The sequence below is a fragment of the Phoxinus phoxinus genome, assembly GCF_949152265.1.
Source record: "Phoxinus phoxinus genome assembly, chromosome: 6".
Taxonomy (NCBI): Eukaryota; Metazoa; Chordata; class Actinopteri; order Cypriniformes; family Leuciscidae; genus Phoxinus; species Phoxinus phoxinus.
The window spans coordinates 43,067,930-43,091,416 of NC_136881.1; the positions used below are offsets into that span (position 1 = coordinate 43,067,930).

Below are 23,487 nucleotides of genomic sequence, written 5' to 3' on the forward strand. Positions count from 1 at the left end.
ATCAATCGTAGCAAAGAGAAAGCGAGAGAACAAACTAATATCTCTTACCTACCATCCTTTGAAGTTTTAGATGTGCCACGACATCCATTCATCCACAAATCACAATCAAGAAAAGGAAACGAGAGAGCGAAAAAACTCACTACTTCCTTATATAGCGCTGGGGTTGATGGGACTTGTAGTGCCCTAGCCATGTCCCATTACACATGTATGAAACACTAACTCAAATGTTTTTCTATGTGTTAGGTTTGCAGAAGCGCTCGTACTAGCTGACCGTGATCTTCATGAAGGGAAACCTGAAGATATGCTGAAGATTTCTGAAGGCATAAAGACAGCAGAGGAATACAGCAAACTCACAGGTCAGCTGAAAGTACTGGTGAAAAACATGTAAACTCAAAAAGAGCTAAAGATACCAGATTAACAGAAACCAGGATAAACATATTCTCTCCTTTGAGACATGTGGTTATGTGTCTCAGGACATGTGAAGTACATGTATAATAATAAATCTTCTGTTGTTTTGTCAGATGAGATCTTTGAGCAGATCTCGTCCTCCACTGCTGAAAACCTGCAGGAATCCAGAAACATCCTGGACAAGATCGTCAGGAGAAAACTGCCAAAGTGTGTGGGAGAAGCTCGTCTGACTGAGGAGAACATCTCAAAGGTTGGACAGATGACAGAAACTGAAAAACACATTGATTTACATTTTCTTTTACGTTTGATTAACCCTATAAAACTGACAAACCCTCTCAAATCTGGAAATTCAGGAAGATCTGACGAAATCATGGAAAGCCGCAGTGCAGAAGTACAACCCCACTGACCCGACTGTTTCTCTGAACGCTGAAGAATTACCAGTTTATGTAAGTTATCTTATTTCAGTGCTGATTTACATACACAGCAAAATCCCCAGTGTTAAATCAACACTGCTAAGAGTAATCAACACTGTTACTCTTAAAGTAACACTCAGGCTATGTTTACACGGAAACGATCTGAAGAGAAAACGCAAAAGTGGCGTTGCGTTATCACTTTTTATTCTGCGTTTAGACGAGCGTTATGGGGGGGAAATCTGCGTGCATATGGTGACGCAAAAGTGTGTGAAATTGGATGTAGTGTGCACTCCAGGCGGCTATGTGAAGCACTGCCACACAACAACACCGCGCGCCTGCGTACAACCTTCCTTCTACTTCTCTCCCTAGTACACTTTTGCGTTTTTACCCTTTAGACGGGAACGCGATGGTGGAACGTCTTTAAGATTTCCACTCTGGAGGGTGGTTTCACTTTTTTGCGTTTTAAGCCCCAAAAACGCTGTCGCCGTCTAAAAGAAAGGCACATGTGATAAAATATTTTTACGTTTTCAACCGTGAGCGTTCTCGCGTAAACAGGGCCTGAAGTAGTGTTAAAGTTATTGAGATAATTAAGTGATTAATTAAGTGATGATTGAGCATTAGTGATGAATACCTGCTGTTAACAAGCAGAATCACTGAAGGAAAGAGAAACACAAGAACTACAACTGACTTTTAGTCACAGTCTTAGATGAAATCCACTGAAGAGAAAAGAAGACATTAAATCTGTGAAGATCTCAGCAGAGGAGGAATAAACAACTCCACAAACAGCATTACCAGCTTCACTTATTACTAACCAGACTGACTTTAATTCTGTCAGACGTCTACAGTTCTTATTGAGAATTAACAGAGATTTAGATGTTGATGTTTAAAAATCACCATTATGGTGAACAGTGTTGCCTTTAGTTGGGTAATTTGACTCTTATATGTGTTTATGGTTTTTGTAACAGTAGTTAATAAAACTTAAACTTGTTGTAAAGAAAGATGGAAACAAAGATGGTCAGTTGATAGGCCTATAGTTTTCAATATCATAAAGTAAAACAATTCACAAGTTTTATCATTGACTGAAAGTGGTTATTTGTTATTAATAGATTATTTTCAACAGCATTATTTCAACAGATCAGATTAATTATTTGTAAAATAATCTTTGCACACACACACAGACATCAAGAATCCACATATGAGTTTCCACAATAGCGACATGCTTTATGCCACAATGCAGTATGGGAGGCACCAGAGGTATAAAACAGCATGACTCATGTCACCATTGTTGAGATTCATACACTGATTCTTGATGTCTGTTTGTTTCTAGTAAAATAATAATAATGATTTTCAAAATATGTCTGCAATGTACATACAAATCAAAATTCAGAATGTGTGCTCTGTGTCAGGAAAGGTGATAGTTATTTATTAATAACAAATGACAACTTTAGGTCAGGGATAAGAATAGTGAATAATTCTAATTTATGACAACTATGACACCTGAACACCTTTGTTTTTGGCTTCGTTTTATAACATCTTAACCTCTGTTCATAGACGTCTGACAGAAATAGTCAGTCTGGTTAGTAATAAGTGAAGCTGGTAATGCTGTTTGTGGAGTTGTTTAATCCTCCTCTGCTGAGATCTTCACAGATTTAATGTCTTATTTTATTTCATCTAAGGTTGAGACTGAAGTCAGTTGTAGTTGTTGTGGTTCTCTTTGTCCGGTCCTTGTTTCTCTTTCCTTCAGTGATTCTGCTTGTTATCATCAGGTGTCTTCAATAATGCTCAATCATAACTCAATTAATCACTTAATTATCTCATTAACTTCAACACTAGGCTACGTTTACACGTGGACGGTTATTTTCATAAACGGACATTTCACGCCTCTCTGTTTTCAAAAATAACATCGTGCACACCTGTCAGTTTTCAGAAAAGTGATCGAACACGAACCCATGTATATGCTGTTAAGAGCATGCCAACTCTGTAGGTGGCAGTGTCACAAGAAGCCAGAATCCAGAAAATAGTCACATACTGTGACGTCGGCTGCCTAAAATTCAGTTTTTCTCAGTTTACATGCAAACTTGCAAACTAAGTTTTCCAAAATCTCCACTCTGGCTGGAGTTTTTAGAAAGAATCGTTTTCCAGGCGAATTCTCCGTTTGCGTGTAAACGAGGGGCACAAACGAAGGGAAATGTCTCAGTTTTTCAAAATAACCATCTACATGTAAACGGGGCCTTAGTGTTACTTTTAAAACTCTGTAGTTGGACATGTATGTACACTGAGGAGTGTTAGTTTACCACTGGGGACTTCTGACACTGGGATGAATCTGACTAAATGTGTGTTTTCGAGTTGATACAGGTGTTTGCATCGCTCTCCGTGGGATAATGAGGTGACTCGCAAAAGACTGACATCTCACTTTTTTAAGCAGATTACATGAACAGAGAATATTTTGTTTTCAATTTGACTTAAATTATTTAAAACTTGTAATTTCGGCATTTCTTTAGACATGTCTCATGATTAGAGAGAGTGTGTGTGTGTGTGTGTGTGTGTGTGTGTGTGTGTGTGTGTGTGTGTGTGTGTGTGTGTGTGTGTGTGTGTGTGTGTGTGAGAGAGAGAGAGAGAGAGAGAGTGAGAGTGAGAGTGAGAGTGTGTGTGTATGTGTGTGTGTGTGTGTGTGTGTGTGTGTGTGTGTGTGTGTGTGTGTGTGTGTGTGTGTGTGTGTGTGTGTGTGTGTGTGTGTGTGTGTGTGTGTGTGTGTGTGTGTGTTTGTGTGTCACCACTTACATATGTATTTCAGCCTGCAGGATCAAACCCTCACAAACAGAAAACAGAAAAGCCTGAAATCACACAAAGGGATTGTCAAGGTGAGATTATGACATCATGTACAAGCATGCATACACACACTGTACATCAAACATTCCTTTCAGATTCAAGATTTCACTTTCAACCTAAACTGAGCAATGGGTCTGCTGGATCTTACCAGACTTTTCTCCATCCTGTGGTGTCGTTGTTTCTGAAAATACACAATCATAGAGGACAGATGGTTAAATAAATTAGAGGAGGTTGTGTCATTATATACTCAGATCATCTGTGGAACACAAATGTGATTTTGTTTGAAGAAAACGTTCTGTATACGATTACATTTAGTAGAGCCTTTTATCACATTAATAATTATCATCCATCAGTGTTTCAGTCATAATCAGATAATAAGACAGATTTTAAAAAATTGTGCCCAAAAATTTCTACCACATTATTCAGACGCATGAATCTCAAGGCGTAATTCGTCCCAAGGCGTAATTATTATTATGGCTGCGTTCCAGTCCAAAATCGTCATGCCCTTCACTCGCTAACTTCCCTCAGTCTCGTTCACTCGGATGTGCGTCATTGCTTACGTTGCATGAGTGCCACTGGCGGAAACGGCAATGGACAAAACTGGAACGTCCTAAGCCCTTTATCACTTGGAATCAACTATGGAGTTGATTTATTATTATTTTTAAATCCCTTTAAGAATTTGTTTTAATGCAGCATCCAAATGTATATAGGTGTGTTTAAGTTGTTTTAAATAAATAAAAAGTTGTAAGAGTTGTTTGTTGTGGTGGTGATTAGACTAGATATGTGGTGATGTCACAATCGTACTGCATTGTGGGACACATAGGTGCCTGAAGTGTACATATGCATTAGACTTTCTCCCTCGGTCAAAATCGAGGGAACAAGGGTCTGTCCATATATACTTCCCTCGTCCATTTCACGAAGTGGAACGCACTTCAAAATGGCAGCAGGGATTCCCCCGAGGGGAAGTTCGCAAGTGCGTGTCTAAAAGTGGACTGGAACATGTGCAATGTTTTGGTGGTGTTTTTTTTTTTTTTTTTTTCTGACACTAACTACCATCATCTCCTGGTTTCCACTGATTGGCTCCTGGCTGGGGAAGCTTGTGGTTAAAGCTGGAGAGTAAGACCCAGTTTGGAGTGACCCTTTCTGACTCCAGGCTGCCAGAACTGTCTTCTCCTTGAGTTTAAACCGTTTAAAGGGCACCTATTATGGAATTTTGAAATTTACCTTTCATGTAGTGCACAGCAAAAACTCCAGTGTTCACAGAAAACACTCCAGTGTTAAATTAACACTACTGGGAGTTTATATGAGTCCAGACTGAAGAGTGTAAAGTGTTAAAATATGAGTGTTAAATGAACACTCAAGAGTGTTAAAGTTAATGAGATAATTAAGTTATTAACTGAGTGATGATTGAGTATTAGTGATGAACACCTGATGTTAACAAGCAGAATCACTGAAGGAGAAAATCACAAATTGTAAGCCACCATTATGGAGATCAGTGTTTGCTTTAGTTGGGCTCTTGACCCTTATATTATTAACTTAAAATTCTGTGTGCCTGCTGTTATTAATTTATAACAGACAGATGAACAAAGAAAAAAAGTGATCTGTTGGTAATATTATGACAATCATAATATGAACTTGATCACTGAACTCTTATTTCTGATTAAAATTTCAGTTGTTTATTACAGCATAACTGTGATTCTACATAAATATCCAGCATTTTTGATAAATAAATATTGAAGAATTTATTTTAAAGTTGTTTTGAAAAAAAAAATCTTCATTTTAGGCACACACAGACATCAAGATTCAGTCTATGCATCTCAACAATGGTGACAAGCAAAATATTCAATTAGGAAAATGAAATTACTTCATATAATTTGTTCATTCCGCAATGCATGATGGGAGCCATTAATGAGTTGATTGGTGGCAGCCGCTGCAACATGCTTTATTATTGTCACCATGGTTGAGATTCACAGGCTGATTATTGATGTCTGTGTTTCTAAATAAAGTATTTAAAAGTTCCTTGATCAGAACAATGTTTATTAAATATTTCGGATTATATTAAAAATACTGAAAATCATACACTTTAGTATCAGAGAGCTGCTTTATAAACAAGTTAAACCAAACTATGTAAGTAAGTTTTGTTTATTTCATATCACAATATGATTGACAAAACATGACCAACACCATCGGATCACATTTTCTCGTTGTTCATCTGACTGTTACTAATCAGAAAACGCAGACAACCAAAATCTAAAGTTAATAATATAAGGGTCAAGAGCCCAACTAAAACACACACTGATCTCCATAATGGTGGCTTACAATTTGTGATTTTCTCCTTCAGTGATTCTGCTTGTTAACATCAGGTGTCTTCAATAATGCTCAATCATCACTTAATTAATAACTTAATTATCTCATTAACTTTAACACTCTTGAGTGTTCATTTAACACTCATATTTTAACACTTTACACTCTTGAGTGCGGACTCATATACACTCCCAGGAGTGTTAATTTAACACTGGAGTTTTTGCTGTGTGTGTAACATAGATCTAAGTGAACAAAAACATCCTGCAAAGTTTGAAATATGAAAGTGCACCTTATATAAAGTTATTGTCTTTCAAAAGTAAGAGTCGACTCTGAGTCATTTTTATGAATCGTTAGAAGACCGAAGCTTTTTCTGTCACTAGATGACGTCAACTTGTGACATATTTGAATACGATACGCCCACTTATTGCGCTCCAGAGGGAAACATCATGGCGACGAGACGCTGTGTTCTGAAGTGCGATCTGCCCAAGGAGGAGCATTTGAAGACTAAGTGGCTACAATTCATATATATAACTATACCACAGAAGTATAGTCCGAGCCATTTTGAAGACGATTGCTTTACCAACTTAAATGCACTCAAACTTGGATTCGCGAGCCGGCTGATATTGAAGGAAGGTTCAGTTCCAAGTGTATTTGCATCAGCTTCCTCCTCCGTATCACAACCTGTAAGTGTTATTAATAATTGTTGCTTTTATGTTTTATGTAGCATGCTTAATAATTATTTTGTTTGTTGAGTAATCACCGTTTAGCTTCTAGGTCTTCAATGGCAATTGTATTGAGATATGTGAAGTGTTTGTCGTTGTTTTCGGAGTTGTCTTAAAGAATAGAGTAATACCTCGTAGTAACGTAACTGCATTTTTTTTTTATTTTTTTTTAAACGTTGTTTATGCATCGGGCTAACGCAAACAAAGACTGATTGTGCTTTTACAATATGAACTCTGGGCTATGCTCGCTAACATAACATTAAATTCTTTATCTTATTTTTAGTTTTTTACTACAAACTACAAAGCAGTGGACTATAATCATTATTATAACACGATTTAATTGATAAAAGCATCATTGTACTCCGTGTTAAACAATAAGTATTATCTCTGTAAACACTGCTGGGTCATCTGACCAATCAACGCAGATTAGCGTCGCGCAAAGGAGGGGTTTGGGAAAATGAGTCGTTGAACGAATCATTTGGGAGTCGGTGTAACGAATGGGCCAGAATCATGATTCTATTTCTCTTTGCAAAAATCCACATTCCTTCGTGCTGCCACCCTCTGAACTCAGATATGTAAATCAAGACTCACAAGAACCTAAATTACCGCCATGGCTCCACCGTGGCCGGATTCCGAGTGTCTCTTGACACCTTTACGACTCGTGAATGACCACGCAACACAAGACAGACCCCCAGATCTTGATAACCGAGCTTCAAAGCCCCCAGAACGCTCTCCTCACCCAAGGGGAGGAGGGAACACAGCGCAACAGGAATGTCTGCGCGTACACACACACACACACACCAAGACACACACACACATGAGCTAATTCACGGACTTTTCTCACTGAAAACTAGCTTTTAAATGTATGAAATGTATCGCTTTTGTGGTTAAATGTATGTACATGTATCTCTGAGGTGTGCAGGATGAAAACCAAACTTTATATGCCCAGAATTACAAACAATCCTATATCTCTGTGTCCGGACTCGCAAAATTGTCGTTTGTGGTGTCTGTAGAATTGTAAAAACCCGACGGCGTCGAATCTCGACGACAAATCACAAAAAGACGCATTATTTCAGAAATACCATCTTTCTGAGAATAAATGCTCAATTTTGACATCGCTCTAAATTATGTAAGGAGGGTGGGACGATTCAAACAAAGAACGTCTTTCCCGCCTCCGTTTCGGAACAACGATTGGCCCAGCCACGAGAAATAGGTGTGACCCAGTCGCCTTTAAAGTCAAGCCTCTGCCGTTATTCTTGGCACTCCGCCAAAGAGAAGAATCTACTCATCTTCACGAGAAAACTCCGCCAAGGAGCTTCTTCGTTTTATTTTCTGAAAACTTCGTTTTCATCTTAGGCTTTTCTTTATTTCCGTCTGAGTTCGGTCACCTTTCGGTAAAGTGTTACATTCGTGTGAGCGGCCGAAATTGCGCAACACCTGCGTCAGGAAGGAACTCCGGGAAACTGCAGGACAATTTGAAATCAGCACACACACCTCTGAGAGCCAGATTTAAGCAAGTATTTTATCTCACGATTGAAACTGCTGTTTAAAGGTTGTCTAGAATATTCCTGCGAATATTTTAATACATACTTGGGGTCTCTTTGGAAAGTAACTGAATTGAAAATTGTCACTCTATCTCTCTCTCTCTCTCTCTCACTCTCTCTCTCTCTCACTCGCTCCCTGATTCATTCTCTCATTCTTTCTCTCTCTCCCCTCATATTATTCGTTAATTTGATTTATTTCGTTGGTACCTTATGTGTTTTGTTTACTCTATATATATATGCATATTTACTCCGTGTGAAATTGTAGTTTTGTATTCTTTAGTCTCTTTTATTAAAATCCAATAATTGCATTGAAGATTGAATCTGTTATTTGCTCACAAACTCAAAAGTCAATGAAGCGCAAGATCTAACGTTACCTAAGCTTTATTGTGTATTATTTAAGTAATACAAACTGTACAAACATAGGAACTATTAATTGTCCTGATCAGATACACAGCAAAATCCCAAGTGTTAAATCACCACTGCTCGGAGCTTATATGGTCCCACTCTACAGAGTGTTAAAATAACACTGAATCAGTGTTAAAGGTAATGAGATAATTAAGTGATTAATTAAGTTATGATTGAACATTAAATGATGGACACCTGCTGTTAACAAGCACAATCACTGAAGGAAAGAGAAACACAAGAACTACAATTGACTTTTAATCACAGCTTTAATTTAAATCAGCTGAAGATAAAAATAAGATATTAAATCTGTGAAAATCTCAACAGTGAACAATTAAACAACTCCACAAACAGCATTACCAGCTTCACTTATTACTAACCAGACTGACTTTATTTCTGTCAGATGTCCACAGAAGTTTTATTGAGAATTAACAGAGGTTTAGATGTTGATGTTTTAGTCACCATTTAAAAATCACCATTATGGTGAACAGTGTTGCCTTTAGTTGTGCAATTTGATTTTTTATTATTATTTGATTTCATGGTCATTGTAACAGTATTTACCAAAACACACAAAGGTTGCAAAGAAAGCCAGCAACAAAGATGGTCATGGGATAGGCCTATAGTTTTCAACAAGTACAAATATTAAAAAAATGTTATCATTTACTAAATGTTATCATTTACTGAAAATGGTTATTTGGTATTAATAGATTTTCAATAACATTCATTTCTTTCTATAGATCAGTCATCAAGCTGAATCTTTATTTTTTAATTATTGGGAAAATAATCTTTGGACAAACACACAGACATCAAGAATCCCCATATGAATCTCATTAATGATGACATGCTTTATGCCGCAATGCATTATGGGAGGCACCATAGTATAAAAATCATGGCTCCCAGCATGCATTGCAGCATGAAGCATGTCACCATTGTTGAGATTCATACTCTGATTCTTGATGTCTGTCGTTTCTAATATAAAAATAATAATTTTCAAAAAAAATCTGAAATGTATATGAAATTTTTAATTCAGGATGACTGCTCTGTGTCAAAAAAAGTGACTTTTATTAATAACAACTTTTGTTTTTTGTCAGGGATGATTAATGAATCTTTCATCTTTATAATAATGAAAATGATAACACCTGGACATTTAATATTTTTAGCTTCTTTTGTAACATATTATGAGTTTTGGTAAATATTGTTACAAAGAGCAAAATTGCACTTAAAATGCCATGAGTCAAACTGCCCAACTGAATGAAATACTGATCTCCAAAATGGTGACCTTTTTTTTAAACATCGACATCTAAACTTTTGTCCATAGACATATACCAGAAATAAAGTCAGTCTGGTTAGTAATAAGTGAAGCTGGTAATGCTGTTTGTGGAGTTGTTTAATCCTCCTCTGCAGAAATCTTTAGAGATTGAATGTCTTATTTTTATCTTCAGCTGATTTAATTTAAAGCTGTCACTAAAAGTCAGTTGTGGTTCTTGTGTTTCTCTGTTCTTCAGTGATTGTGCTTGTTAACAGCAGATGTCCATCATTAATGTTCAATCATCACTTAATTAACCCTCTGAGGACGAATTGGGCGGTACCGCCCAAAATGGCATACTTTTACAAATGTGCAATTATCTTCAAAACTATTAATGATAGAGAGGTGCGGTCTTTTTTGCCGTCTTCCTCAGATTCCGCTGAAAACAGTGATATCACGTTTGTATTATACACACGCTTCGCTGTTGCTCAATACCACTGCATAAAAAGGCCAATGAAATCGATGTTGTTAGGCAAATTCCACCAATGGAAAAATTGCCACTGGGAGGATTTTTTTTTTACCCAATCAGAGGAAGGTTACCAAGACGTATTCTAGCCAATCAGAGGACTCTGTAGCCTTCAACATGTACAAACAAACAGCGTCATGTGGACGGAGAATGAGACAGAGAGCGAACGGAGCGTGTTTATGGGCGTGGCTTAAAGGATTAGTTCACTTTTAAAGTGAAAACTCTGTCATCATATACTCACCCTTAAGTTGTTTCAAATCTGTATGAATTTCTTTCTTCTGCTGAACACAAAGGAAGATATTTAGAAGAATGTCAGTAACCAGACAGTTAACTGGTCCCATTGACTGCCATAGTAGGAAAAAAATATACTATGGCAGTCATTGGGAACCAAAAACTGTCTGGTTACTGACATTCTTCTAAATATCTTCCTTTGTGTTCAGCAGAAGAAAGAAATTCATACAGGTTTGAAACAACTTAAGGGTGAGTATATGATGACAGAATTTTCATTTTAAAAGTGAACTAATCCTTTAAGAAAGTGTTCCCCATAAAGTCAGTACTATTTTTATTGTTTTGGCCTTATCCCCTCCTGAAACCTTTTGATGCTTACCTTTTTTTTGTACTTTGGACTAATCCAAATAAAGTAATTTTTGAGTGTTTTAAAAATCAGTCGTTTTTTTTTTTTGATGCGTCATGTTGTCTGTGGTTTTCAGCTGGTGTGAAAATAACCCTGAATCTGCAGAATTGACCACAGCATGTTGCCTTAAAGAGACAGTACATACATGATCACACTGTACACTGTTAGCCCTTACTGTAGAAAAAGCCCACATTCTTACAATATCATACCATTTACCATTAAAACAGTAATATACAGGAATATACCTACAGGAATATACTGTGAATTAACAGCGCTCAAAGTCGACACTCAGAGGCTGTGTTCCCAATCACACCCTATACCCTCATTCACTATTCCCTACACTAGTTCACTAATATAGTCCACTTGAATGAAAAGAAGTGAGTGAATTGAGACACTGATGAACACCTGATAAGCAGAATCACTGAAGGACAGAGAAACAAGAACAGAAAAAAGAGAAACACAAGAACTACAACTGACTTCCAGCCACACTGAGTGTGAAACCAGTTTAACATTATTTATTTCAAGTTATTGTTGAGAATGAACAGGGATTTAGTTAATAATAAAGTTTGTTGTCACCATGATGGAGATCAGTATTTGCTTTAGTTGGTCTCTTGTACCTTGACTGGAAAACTTCTATCAATCATATCTCTTTGGCTGCTTTAACAGTGAGTTTATAAAGCACATTTGTTACTGCAATAAAAAGTCAAGAGGATGTTGATCAGGATTTTGTGGTTTTGTAATGTCCCAATCATCCATGAGTGAGTTTCTGCTCTTTTTTTGTGTGTAAGCTATGAATTTATGGAGCTATGAATATCATATATCTGATAGTCTACAACATGAAATTCAGCAATATTTCTGTAATCAGCTCTTCTGAAGAATATTGAAATCATATAGTGCATTAAAATTTTATTAACTACTGCTTGACTTAGGCACACACAGACATCAACAATCAGCGTATGAATCTCAACAATGGTGACGATCAAAAGTTTCATGTCGCAATGCATGCTGGGTTCCAGGATAGTATAAAACTCCCAGCATGCACTGCTGCATGAATAATAATAATAATAAAAAATATTCTCACCATTGTTGAGATGCATGTTCTGATTTGTGATATCTCTGTGTTTCAAAAAGACAATGTAGCTCTGTTATTTTTGGTTATGCATGTGTTAAAAATTAAATTTGTAATTGTTGTGGTTTCACAGTGGTGGTAATAAAACACTTTTGATTGAGAATTCAACTCTGAAGGAATGAGAATTAACTTCTTAGTGAATGGACAGGCTATATTATTTTGTTATCGTACTGAATATAGCCACAATCATTCACAAACTGTGTGTGTGTGTGTGTGTACAAGTGTGACTTGTTAAAATGCAGCTTAAGCAGCAAGTGAAGATCTTATGTTGTAGCATCAGCAACCCAACTAAAGCAAACACTGATCTCTATATTGGTAACTTCATATCAAACATTTTCAATTAAACATCTCAATAACAACTTCAGTAGATGTATGACAGAAATAAAGTCATACTGGTTAAAAATATAAGTGTAATAATGTGTAATTGCTGGAAGTCAGTTGTAGTTCTTGTGTTTCTCTATTTTCTGTTCTTGTGTTCCTCTTTCCTTCAGTGATTCTGCTCGTGATAACAGCAGGTGTTCATCACTAATGCTCAACAATCACTTATATATTCCCTTCATTATCTTATCAATGTTACTTTTTACTCTTTGTAGTGTGGATTTTCCTGTGGGGTTGAAAGGGTTAACAGTGTAAGATAAAAAGACACACCCACGAATAGTATTTTAACAGTAATAAACTGTAAGTTATAAAACAGGTTTATACTGGCAACACTGTTGCCAGTTGTTAACTGTAAAATGTATTTTTTTTGGGTCACCGTTGTGCTGAAGAGTAGAGCCTGTGCTTCAGTCCAGCAGAAGATCTATTAATATTGATGAAACGCTGCATGTTGCTTTATTTAACAGGCGGTGATTGTGTAGTTGCTGGTCCAGTGGAAATCTTTTTATGTACTTTTTTAGTGGTTTCTAATGAAAGTTCTTAACTCTTTTCTCACATTATTAATGCATTACACATTTTAGTTAATACATTTAAATGACAGTTGGTCAATTTAAGGCAGTCGGTTTCTGCAAGTGAAATTAGTTTTAACTCAAGTTTTAATTTAGTGCATTTTACAGTAACAAACTGTATATTACAGTAAAATACTGTAGATTACAGTAAAGAACTGTACAATTAACAGTAAATTACTGGCAACAGTGTTGCCAGTATTTTACTGTAAAAAAAAACGGTAAGGTCTAACAGTGTAAGAAACAAAGCTGTAGAAAGAAGCGCTACATGATAAATCTTTTATTGTGATTACGATTTCTCCTTTTCTAAAAATATTTTTTTCAATTTTGCGCCGTTGGTTATTTATCCTGAAAACTTTATTTATTTTTTACATTCAGTTATTTTGCATTGGTATCAAGCCTTCAATATCTTCCATGCTTGCAGTTGCCAGATGTCAAGAGTTTAAATCCCCAAACATTTTCTCTTTAAAATTATGCATTTTATGTCTTAGTTTTACTTTATCTTTGCAATCTGTCAATCATTTGCATGCACACTCTCTGTGATCGACATCCGTTTATCCCAGATCTGAAAACACAGACAAACAAGCTGGAGTTTCTCGATCTCCATTTGAGATATTCTGTTAAATAAAAGTGTCATTCAGTCGGTCTGTTCTGTCGCGAGCCGCTTGTGCTGTTTGTGAGACTAAATCTGCGATCAAACCTTCAGTGATGAACTGTAATAAATACAAACATGGATCTCGACCTTATTGTTTGTGATTTCTGAGTAAATGCACTTACTATGTGACGATACAAAGTGAAACATTAACAGAATTTGGAATTATTGGATTTGTTTATCAGGAATTTCACTGTTTAAGGTTTTGAGAGATTCATGGTTTTGTTTACAGTGTGTTAATGTATATGATAAATATAATAAATCAGATGATTTGTACTTACTTGATAGTGAAAAAATTGTGATTTAAATGTAAAAAAAATATTTCTGAAATTAGAACAATCGTGACAAATTATTGCAATTATATATTTTTAAGCAAATCAATCTTTTACCTCCGATCACACGTAGATGAACTTCAGTAAACACGTATGACCCTGAAGTCTCCTCTGCGCACCAGTATTTCCCAGAATCCTCTTCTGTCAGACCGCTGATGTTCACAGTAAAGACTCCGGCTGAGGTTTCGTCAGTCAGAGAGAATCGGCCGTTTGCTCTGTTACTGGATGAAACACGAACTCCGTCTCGCACACAGATGTTGGGCTGATCTCCTCTGCAGAAAAGCCTCAGTGTTTGACCCGTGACGTTCTTACAGCTGATGGACACCGATCCTCCCACAGACGCTTCAGGAGTGAGGAGCGCTGCAGAGAACACACACGTGAGGATGAGGACAGAAAACACTGAGATGTTCTCCAGAAAACACTCTCACCATCTTTCAGGATCATGAGCTTTATGGGAAGATTAAACGCTTCTTTCACTGCACACCAGTATATCCCAGCATCCTCTGCTCTCAGGTCACTCAAGGTCACAGTGAAGAGATTGAGTTCAGTCTCGTCCTTTACGGAAATCTTTGATTTTTTAATGTAGGCTTCATCGGATCGGATGATATTTTGAGCATCTGGAGTGAAACACTTTCCTTTACACAGAAACTTTATTTCTGTTGAATGGTTTTCATCATAAGGGCATTTGATCTCAGAAGAATCTCCTTCACGTCCGACCACTGGAGGCACTAATAGTCAAAGAAAAGGAGAAGTTTTTGGTAACATTTTATTTTGATGGTCCCTTTTGAACATTCTGTTAACTATAAGTAACTGTGCAACTACATGTCAACTAACTGTCATTAGAGTATTAGTCGACTGTCTGCTTAAAGGAACACTTCACCTCTGGAAAGATGAATGTGCATTTAAAATGGGTCATTTATGTAGAAGAAATGTGAAATTATTTTTGAATTTGGAGCCTTCTAGACTGAGAAAAGCCAGAAAATGTATTTTTGGCTTATGGGGATGAAAGACAACAACTCCCAGAATGCACTTGCTTCGCTGCCCTAGGAAGCCACGCCTACCGGTAAGAGATCGCAGTAAACAACAAGGCTATGCTACTAGTGAGTCTCCGTGAGTCTGCCCAGTATTTTGATGTCACCCAAAATGTCCAGGATTCGGCTTTTGCGTTCTACAGTCGCCATTCCTCATGTTTACTGTGACGAGCAGGAACGAGACTTTACGGCCGCGGGAGAACGACGCGAGACTGACAGCAGTGGGAGAACGATGCGAGCCCGGTGGCGTGATTACTGATAAGCGGCGCCGGCGCCTGTGAGACGCACCGGTCTCGTATCTCTCACGGAGGAGCGGGAATTTTCCTAGCAAGGTTAAAACGCACATCAAACGATCACTTGTTTAGCGTTCATGTAAACACTACATTCAGATTCACCAATCGGAATGAATTCAGTTAACGTTAGATTGAAACAAAAGGTGTGCATGTAAACAATGAATGCGACTGCAGAAAGCAAAAGCCGAATCCCGGACAATTTGGACGATCTCGACGGCCGGACATGTCCGGGAAAAAGAGGATGGTCACCGCTACTACTCAGCTTTCTCCACAGAATAAGAAACTGTTAGCTTAGCTTCCAAATAAAGAATGGCTGACACTATATGTACATTCTGTGAGTGAGATCCCTCCATGGGCGGGTTGAAAACATGCGGAACAGCGCCTTCTACTGGATAAATGATGAGCTAGTGTTTGTAGTCTTACCCTTATTCAAAGAAGTTTGTTGAAGTGGAACACTTAAATCCTTATTTCTCCCATCTCAGGGGAAAATAAGGGAATAAACCATGACCATTCGAAAACGTGACTGGGTTTCTAAAGATACAAAGTCTAATGCAAATGGGTGAAGTGTTCCTTTAATATCTGCAAACTCTTTATCGTGATGCTCCTCCAACACACACTCTACTGACTATAAGTAACTTTGCAACTACATGCCAACTTATTCTAACCCTAACCCGACCAGTCTACTAATGCTCTACTAACACTAATGATAGTTAGTAGACATGAAGGGGCAATGTTACTTATAGATAACAGAATGTGTTAAAGGGACCATCCAAATAAAGTGAAACCTAGTTTTTATATGCTGTAATATAAATGTTATTTGGTTTATGGTTGCTGTACGTACACAGCAAAATCCCCAGTGTTAAATCAACACTGCTCGGAGCATATATGGTCCCACTCTACAGAGTGTTAAAATAACACTGAAGCAGTGTTAAAGTTAATGAGATAATTAAGTGATTAATCAAGTGATGATTGAACATTAATGATAAACACCTGCTGTTAACAAGCAGAATCACTGAAGGAAAGAGAAACACAAGAACTACAACTGACTTTTAGTCACAGCTTTAAATTAAATCAGCTGAAGATAAAAATAAGACATTAAATCTGTGAAGATCTCAACAGTGAACGATTAAACAACTCCACAAACAGCATTACCAGCTTCACTTATTACTAACCAGGACTGACTTTATTTCTGTCAAATGTCTACAGAAGTTTTATTGAGAATTAACAGAGGTTTAGATGTTGATGTTTTAGTCACCATTTAAAAATCACCATTATGGTGAACAGTGTTGCCTTTAGTTGTGCAATTTGATTCTTTTTTTATTATTTGATTTCATGGTCATTGTAACAGTGTTTACCAAAACACACAAAGGTTGCAAAGAAAGCCAGCAACAAAGATGGTCAGGTGATAGGCCTATAGTTTTCAACAAGTACAAATATTAAAAAATGCTATCATTTACTGAAAATGGTTATTTGGTATTAATAGATTTTCAATAACATTCATTTCTTTCCATAGATCAGTCATCAAGCTGAATCTTTATTTTATTAAATATTGGGAAAATAATCTTTGGACAAACACACAGACATCAAGAATCAGAGTATGAATCTCATTAATGGTGACATGCTTTATGCCGCAATGCATTATGGGAGGCACCATAGTATAAAAATCATGGCTCCCAGCATGCATTGCAGCATGAAGCATGTCACCATTGTTGAGATTCATACACTTATTCTTGATGTCTGTCGTTTCTAATATAAAAATAATAATTTTCAAAAAAAATCGGAAATGTATATCAAATTTTTAATTCAGGATGACTGCTCTGTGTAAAAAAAAGTGACTTTTATTAATAACTAATAACAACTTTTGTTTTTTGTCAGGGATAAGATTAATGAATCTTTCATCTTTATAATAATGAAAATGATTACACCAGGACATGTAATATTTTTAGCTTCTTTTGTAACATATTATGAGTTTTGGTAAATATTGTTACAAAGAGCAAAATTGCACTTAAAATGTTATGAGTCTAACTGCCCAACTAAATGAAATACTGATCTCCATAATGGTGACCTTTTTTTTTACATCGACATCTAAACTTTTGTCCATAGACATATACCAGAAATAAAGTCAGTCTGGTTAGTAATAAGTGAAGCTGGTAATGCTGTTTGTGGAGTTGTTTAATCCTCCTCTGCAGAAATCTTTAGAGATTGAATGTCTTATTTTTATCTTCAGCTGATTTAATTTAAAGCTGTGACTAAAAGTCATTTGTAGTTCTTGTGTTTCTCTGTTCTTCAGTGATTCTGCTTGTTAACAGCAGGTGTCCATCATTAATGTTCAATCATCACTTGATTAATCACTTAATTATCTCATTAACTTTAACACTGATTCAGTGTTATTTTAACACTCTGTAGAGTGGGACCATATATGCTCCGAGCAGTGTTAATTTAACACTGGGGATTTTGCTGTGTACGAGTTGGAGTGAGTAGATGTCGATTGGTGAGAGAGACAGACGTCAGGTTTGTGTGTCTGGTTTCGGCTCCACACCAGTAAACTCCAGCGTCTCTCACGCTCACATTACTGATGCTCACTGTACAAACTCCTGCTGGACCGGCAGAAAACTCAAAGCGTTTCTCTGATGAACTGATGCGTTCACAGATCTTCTCCTTGTTCTCTTTGCAGAAGTGTGTGAAGGTCTCGTTGTGTTTCTCGGGGAACTTGCAGGTGAGCTTCACACTTTCACCAATAACAGCAGATGCTTTGCTTGATGCCGGAAAATTATCAACTATACACCAAAAACAATGAAAAATATGTAATATCAAAATATAATTTTCTTATTGTGAGTCTCTAAAATGAAGGTCCTCCGAGAAGCTCTTTACCTTGCTTTACTATCAGTTTAATCTCAGAGAACAGATCTTCATCATCAGCGATATTCACTCCACATCTGTACGTCGCTTCATCAGCCGCGGTTAAATCACTGATAAAAACCTGCAAACGTCCTTCACTGGAATCATCAAACATGTGCAGTTTATCATAATGAACCCATTTATTCTGTTCATCAACTAATATCTTCTTCTGTGAATCTCTCTGGAGGAACTTCTTGTTTCCTTTGAACTCTTGTGGAAATGTACAGGTGATGAAGACTGATTTACTGGAGTAGGCCTGAACCTGGACAGACGTTTGACCTGCAAAGAGAGATTTATATGTTGATTTATTACATTATTAAAAGTCAGGAGGAATTTTACATTTCTTATTTAGAGCTGTAAGGATATTTTCATTAAAAAGAAACTAAACTCACTATAAACTTTGAGCTGAATCTCTGTACTGAAGGATATGTGAGGAATTGATGTTTCTGAAGATCGATGATCTGACCCGTCTCTCTCCACTCCACATAAATAAACTCCTCCGTCCGCTGCAGAAATATCTCTAATGGTCACATTAAAATGATCTTTATGACTGTCCGACAGAATGAACTTCTCCTCGGATGATTGTGATGATCGTGAGCTGTTCAGAACATGGACAGGATCCGCATTCAGTCTGTAGAAAACTTTGGTGTGTGTTTTAAACTTCTCTTCATATTCACAGCGGAAAGTGATCTTCTTTTGTCCACGATACCCGTCCCGGATAACTGACTTCCCACAACGAGACCCTGAAAATGATTCCAACAAAACCTTGTGACGCTCTGAAATCTAACATATTATTAGTGTTATTAAAGGTGCACTGGAAACTTTGGCCTCTCTATCGCCATCTCTGTGTGAAACATACAATGTCATGTTCCTTGCAGAGTTTTTATTTTTACGTGGATTGTGGTAGTTTTTAGGTTATAAAAGTAAATTAATGACAAATGTTTTTGAAACAAAAAGCCTGTTGAATTGCACTACTTGAAAAAAATTGCATTTCATTTACCATGCTTGCATTTTAATGCATTATATTTTTAGGACTTGCAATTTTTATTGGCTCAAATTCAACATGGTTGAATATTTAAGCTGTGAATATTTCAATTCAAAACATTTCAAATACATTTTCATTATTAAAAATTAAATTATCCATATTCACCTTTCATATTTCACTTCCAAAATATTCAAACTGTTTAAAAATACATCATATTCAACAGGCAATTTTCGGTCCGTTTTATTTCGCTTTACAAATTCGCTTCCACAAATTCAGTGGTTCAAATTCGACAGTAAATTCAATATTGACATCCAGGAACTGCAGGAAAAGCAGTAGATAGGCCCTATGCACAGCTTCACTACTTCCTGAACTTAAGCAGGGTCCTTTGTTTCCTGTCTGCCAGGATTGGACAAACTGATTAATCCAGGTGTGTCTGACCAACAACAATAATCAGACACACCTGGATTAATCAGTTTGGCCAATCCTGGCAGACAGGAAACAAAGGACCCTGCTTAAGTTCAGGAAGTAGTGAAGCTGTGCATAGGGCCTATTACCGAGCATAATCTCCATCTGCTGTTAGTCGACCTCGCCAGCAGGGGGTGCAAGCGCGTGTTGTTGACGAAGACCAGAGCAATTACAGCAAGCCATTCATTCATAAACACTGATTTATAGAAATGTAAGTGTATTTGTGATTATTATGAGGACTGTTTTGTTTAATTCAGTGTCTTCACGGTCCCTGTGTAGCCTACATACACCTGAACAAGTAAGGTATATTTTTTCTTTTTAATAAAGTGACATGAACATGCAAAAGAATAATGACATAAAACATAAAACTGTCATTTTCCCTGAATAATCCAACCTGCCAGCTCTAATTATGAATTATTATTATAAGGTGACCATTGTGAATTAGTGTAAGGCATGGAAGTAATACATTTTTGTTCAAAATTACTCAAAATCTTCCGTACTGCACCTTTAATAGAAATATAATTAATAATTACTGTAGTTATGGTGAGTTCAAGTCCTCCTGGGAAGTTCTATATACGATGTGGGAAGTCGTGTTTATGACGTCATGTGCGTTCAAGTTACTTTCGTAAGATGGCGATGTACTTTCTCTTAATTAATTACACAAAGATACAGCAAAGTTCTTAAACTCTTAAACTCTACTTCTAGAAAATGAAGAACAAGGAATGTGCATCAGGGGTGTGATGATTTTTTTATAATTTTAGTTCATGGGACACGCACCCAACTCGTAAAGATCAGGGCTTACAGAAACTCCCGAGCTTTCCACTCGTGTTTACGACATTGTGGTGGCGTTCATGTGCGTTCAACTCATAAATACGATCTTTACTACATGACTTGAACGCACCATAAGTTAGAAAGCATACGTACTGTTCACCACTAACTTAACATCATGCTTCCTTGTCTGACTGTTTCCACATGTATATTGCCATTCATCCTCTATGCTGAGGTTCCTGATAAACACTGTGAAGAATCTGCTGTTTTCATCATCATACAGAGCGAATCTCCCGTTATAAACCCATCGACTCTGAACATCAGCACTGATGCCCGTCTTACACCTCCTGTCTCTGCAGAAACTCTTCACTTTATGTTGATCATCAGTCTCGCTCTTGGTCGTGTACATGCACTTGAACATTAAACTCCCTCCACTGCATCCAAACACATTGAAACACAGTACCTGACCTGCCGAACACAAGATCATTTGCTCTCAGTTATTATCTATCTTCAATCTGGGTAATATAATATATTATTTGTCCCACACTGAGTAGTAAAGAACTGACCTGAGATCAGGCAGAGAGTGATGAAGATGAAAATGAAGATGATGATGGCAGTCTTCATTCCAGATTGACTTCAGTCTCAGATATCCAGAGAAAAACCAGATCCGATCACAATCCAGTGAAAGCAAGAACTGATCAAACGTGTTCCTTGAATGCGGTGTAAGTCTCTATCATTAGAAGTCCACAGATCCTGCGTCAGTCTCTCTCACGTTTCTGCTTCCTTATTCTCTATAACGGTTACACCCAGATCTGCACGGTCAGAAAGTGTTAAGATATGTGTGAAGTGTATATGTGTGAAAGACAAGCAGAGAAACACAGAGGACAGATGACACTTCCGTATATTAATTTAAACGCATGTGTAAATACTTTAGGCCTAATAATATACTTGACTTTATTATCATGGGACACGCTTAAAATGTGATCCATTGTCCATCATTTTGCAAGCAATAGTTGATAAAGAAAAATGTCAGGTCGAAGTATTGAAAATATTCTATTTTATGTGTTAAATCCCCATAGAGGCGGCGGATTTATATTTGTAAAGGCCAGTTATTTCATGGATCCAGGATACTGTGCATCCTGATAAAGTTCCCTTGGCCTTTGGAATTAAAATAGCCGCACATCATCACACACCCTTCACCACCTCCATCAACTTCTGGAGCACAGATGAACACACTTCAGTGATTTTCAGTAAATGCCACAGTTTAATTCTGTAGAATTTGTTTAGAACTACATGATATAACTCTAATCTACTGTATTTTAAGTTGCCAGTTAAGGAGTTATATAGACTTCATCTTATAATAAAATAAAAAAACAGCCGTGAAAAAAACAGGAATGAATAAATGTACAGAAAGAATGAATACGGTGTTTAAACACCGGTTCCTCTTTAAAAAAGGGGAGGAGACCGCAAGAAACTCTGGGTTTACCGGAGAAAACCTGCTCTCGACCAGGTTAGGTTAGTTGCCATGGTAACTGACTCTGAGTATAAGTTACCTCTCTTTCAGAAACGGGCTTGACTTACTCTGCTTTCTCGGGTTTGATATACCTCCCATTCTGAAACGGGAAACCCACAGTTTCCCTCATTTCAGGGTTAACATACTCAGAGTTTTCACTTAACCTCCTTTCTGAAACAGGCCCCAGGTCTGAAACGCAACTGTCCTCGAGTTTCGCCGCGGAACAACAACTGCGAGTAAACCTCCGTCTCCGTCAAAAAACAACAGCTGTACGATGTCGTCCACCATCTTGGCTGAATTGGTCACATGACTGCATCACATGATTAGAAATGGGTCATCGTCTTCAAAAGCCTCCGTTTTCACAGTCCACATGGTGATGGAAATACTGCATTTTCAAATTGATCAAATTTGTAGAGCGTTTTCAAAACGCTACGTTTGCGTTGACTCAAAACGCTGTCACAGTGTTCACAGTCCATATGGTGATGGACAGACGGCCAAAACGGAGAGAAAAAGATGCGTTTTAAAACAAAAATGTATTAGTGTAGACATGTAACACTGACTTCCAGCCACAGCCTTGTGATTTTATCAACTGAAGACAAAAGACATTCCACAAACAGCATTACCAGCTTAATATTATAACCAGACTGACTTTATTTCTGTCAGACGTCTACAGAAGCTCTTATTAAAAATGAACAGAGGTTTAGATGTTGATTTATTGAAAATGATATTTGTCACCATTATTGATAAAGTTTGGCACCCTGTGCTGCCATGCAGTTCACTGTTTTTTTTTACACATATTTTTGTACAGTGTAGTAATAACAAGTGGACTGTATGTAGACATTTCTTACATCCCTTGTGGATGTAATACGCAAATGTAAATTATCAGAGTAAACTGTTTAACCGAAAAGTAAAACAGCTAAATTTATAATTAAATATTGCGATACGTTTTGCTACATATCAATATAATTTTGTGCGCAAAGTAGCCTATCGCAATACTGAAAATAATTATTTTTTTCCCCCACCACTAGTTGAAAGTGGCTCAATTATGATCGTAAGGCAATTGCACTCTTTTTTTCCTTTGTAGGGATGGTTATCTTTGGGATTTTAAGTATTATTTAATCAAGAAAGAGCCATAATTATGGTCTTCCTTTCACACAATGATTGATTTTCAATTTCATCTGATTTCTCGGAGCATTTGTGCCACCATGTTACCGCAAAGAAATTAATCCTCTGGATGAAAAAACTGTTTTGTTTTTATTGACGGCTTAATGTGCAGACCAGTGTCTATAGCCTAAAATATATTTATTTATTTGGCATATTGTTCTTGAGTAAACACAAAATCTTTTAGCAGTAATACTAAAAACATGGCAGTACAGGGCAAGAAAGGACCTTTATATTTACCTCAGTTCATGTTACAGAGAAGAACTGATTCAGACACAGAAATGCAATACA

The 23,487-nt window shown here is 37.0% G+C and overlaps 1 protein-coding gene across 1 annotated transcript; it reads right to left on the reverse strand.

Annotated features, from left to right (window-relative positions):
* Positions 1-379: 379 nt before the first annotated feature.
* LOC307000240 (polymeric immunoglobulin receptor-like) lies at positions 380-21,262 on the reverse strand. The gene is made up of 10 exons (XM_079615675.1): positions 21,089-21,262; positions 20,679-20,990; positions 18,697-19,047; positions 18,278-18,583; positions 17,872-18,183; positions 14,511-14,810; positions 14,140-14,442; positions 3,799-3,831; positions 3,603-3,655; positions 380-677 (listed from the first exon to the last, which is right to left on the reverse strand). Exons 1-9 carry the CDS (start codon positions 21,144-21,146, stop codon positions 3,633-3,635), a joined length of 1,998 nt encoding a protein of 665 aa, XP_079471801.1. The 5' UTR covers positions 21,147-21,262; the 3' UTR covers positions 380-677; positions 3,603-3,632.
* Between the last annotated feature and the right edge of the window lie 2,225 nt (positions 21,263-23,487).

What these genes read in the sequence shown, in the direction of transcription:
- LOC307000240 (XM_079615675.1), bottom strand. Translation starts at nt 21,146, where the DNA reads ATGAAGACTGCCATCATCATCTTCATTTTCATCTTCATCACTCTCTGC. An exon ending in GCTCATGATCCTGAAAGATG is followed by an intron (nt 14,443 to 14,510) that starts GTGAGAGTGTTT and finishes TGTTCTCTGCAG; the next exon opens with CGCTCCTCACTCCTGAAGCG. An exon ending in ACAGGATGGAGAAAAGTCTG is followed by an intron (nt 3,656 to 3,798) that starts GTAAGATCCAGC and finishes GTGTGATTTCAG; the next exon opens with GCTTTTCTGTTTTCTGTTTG.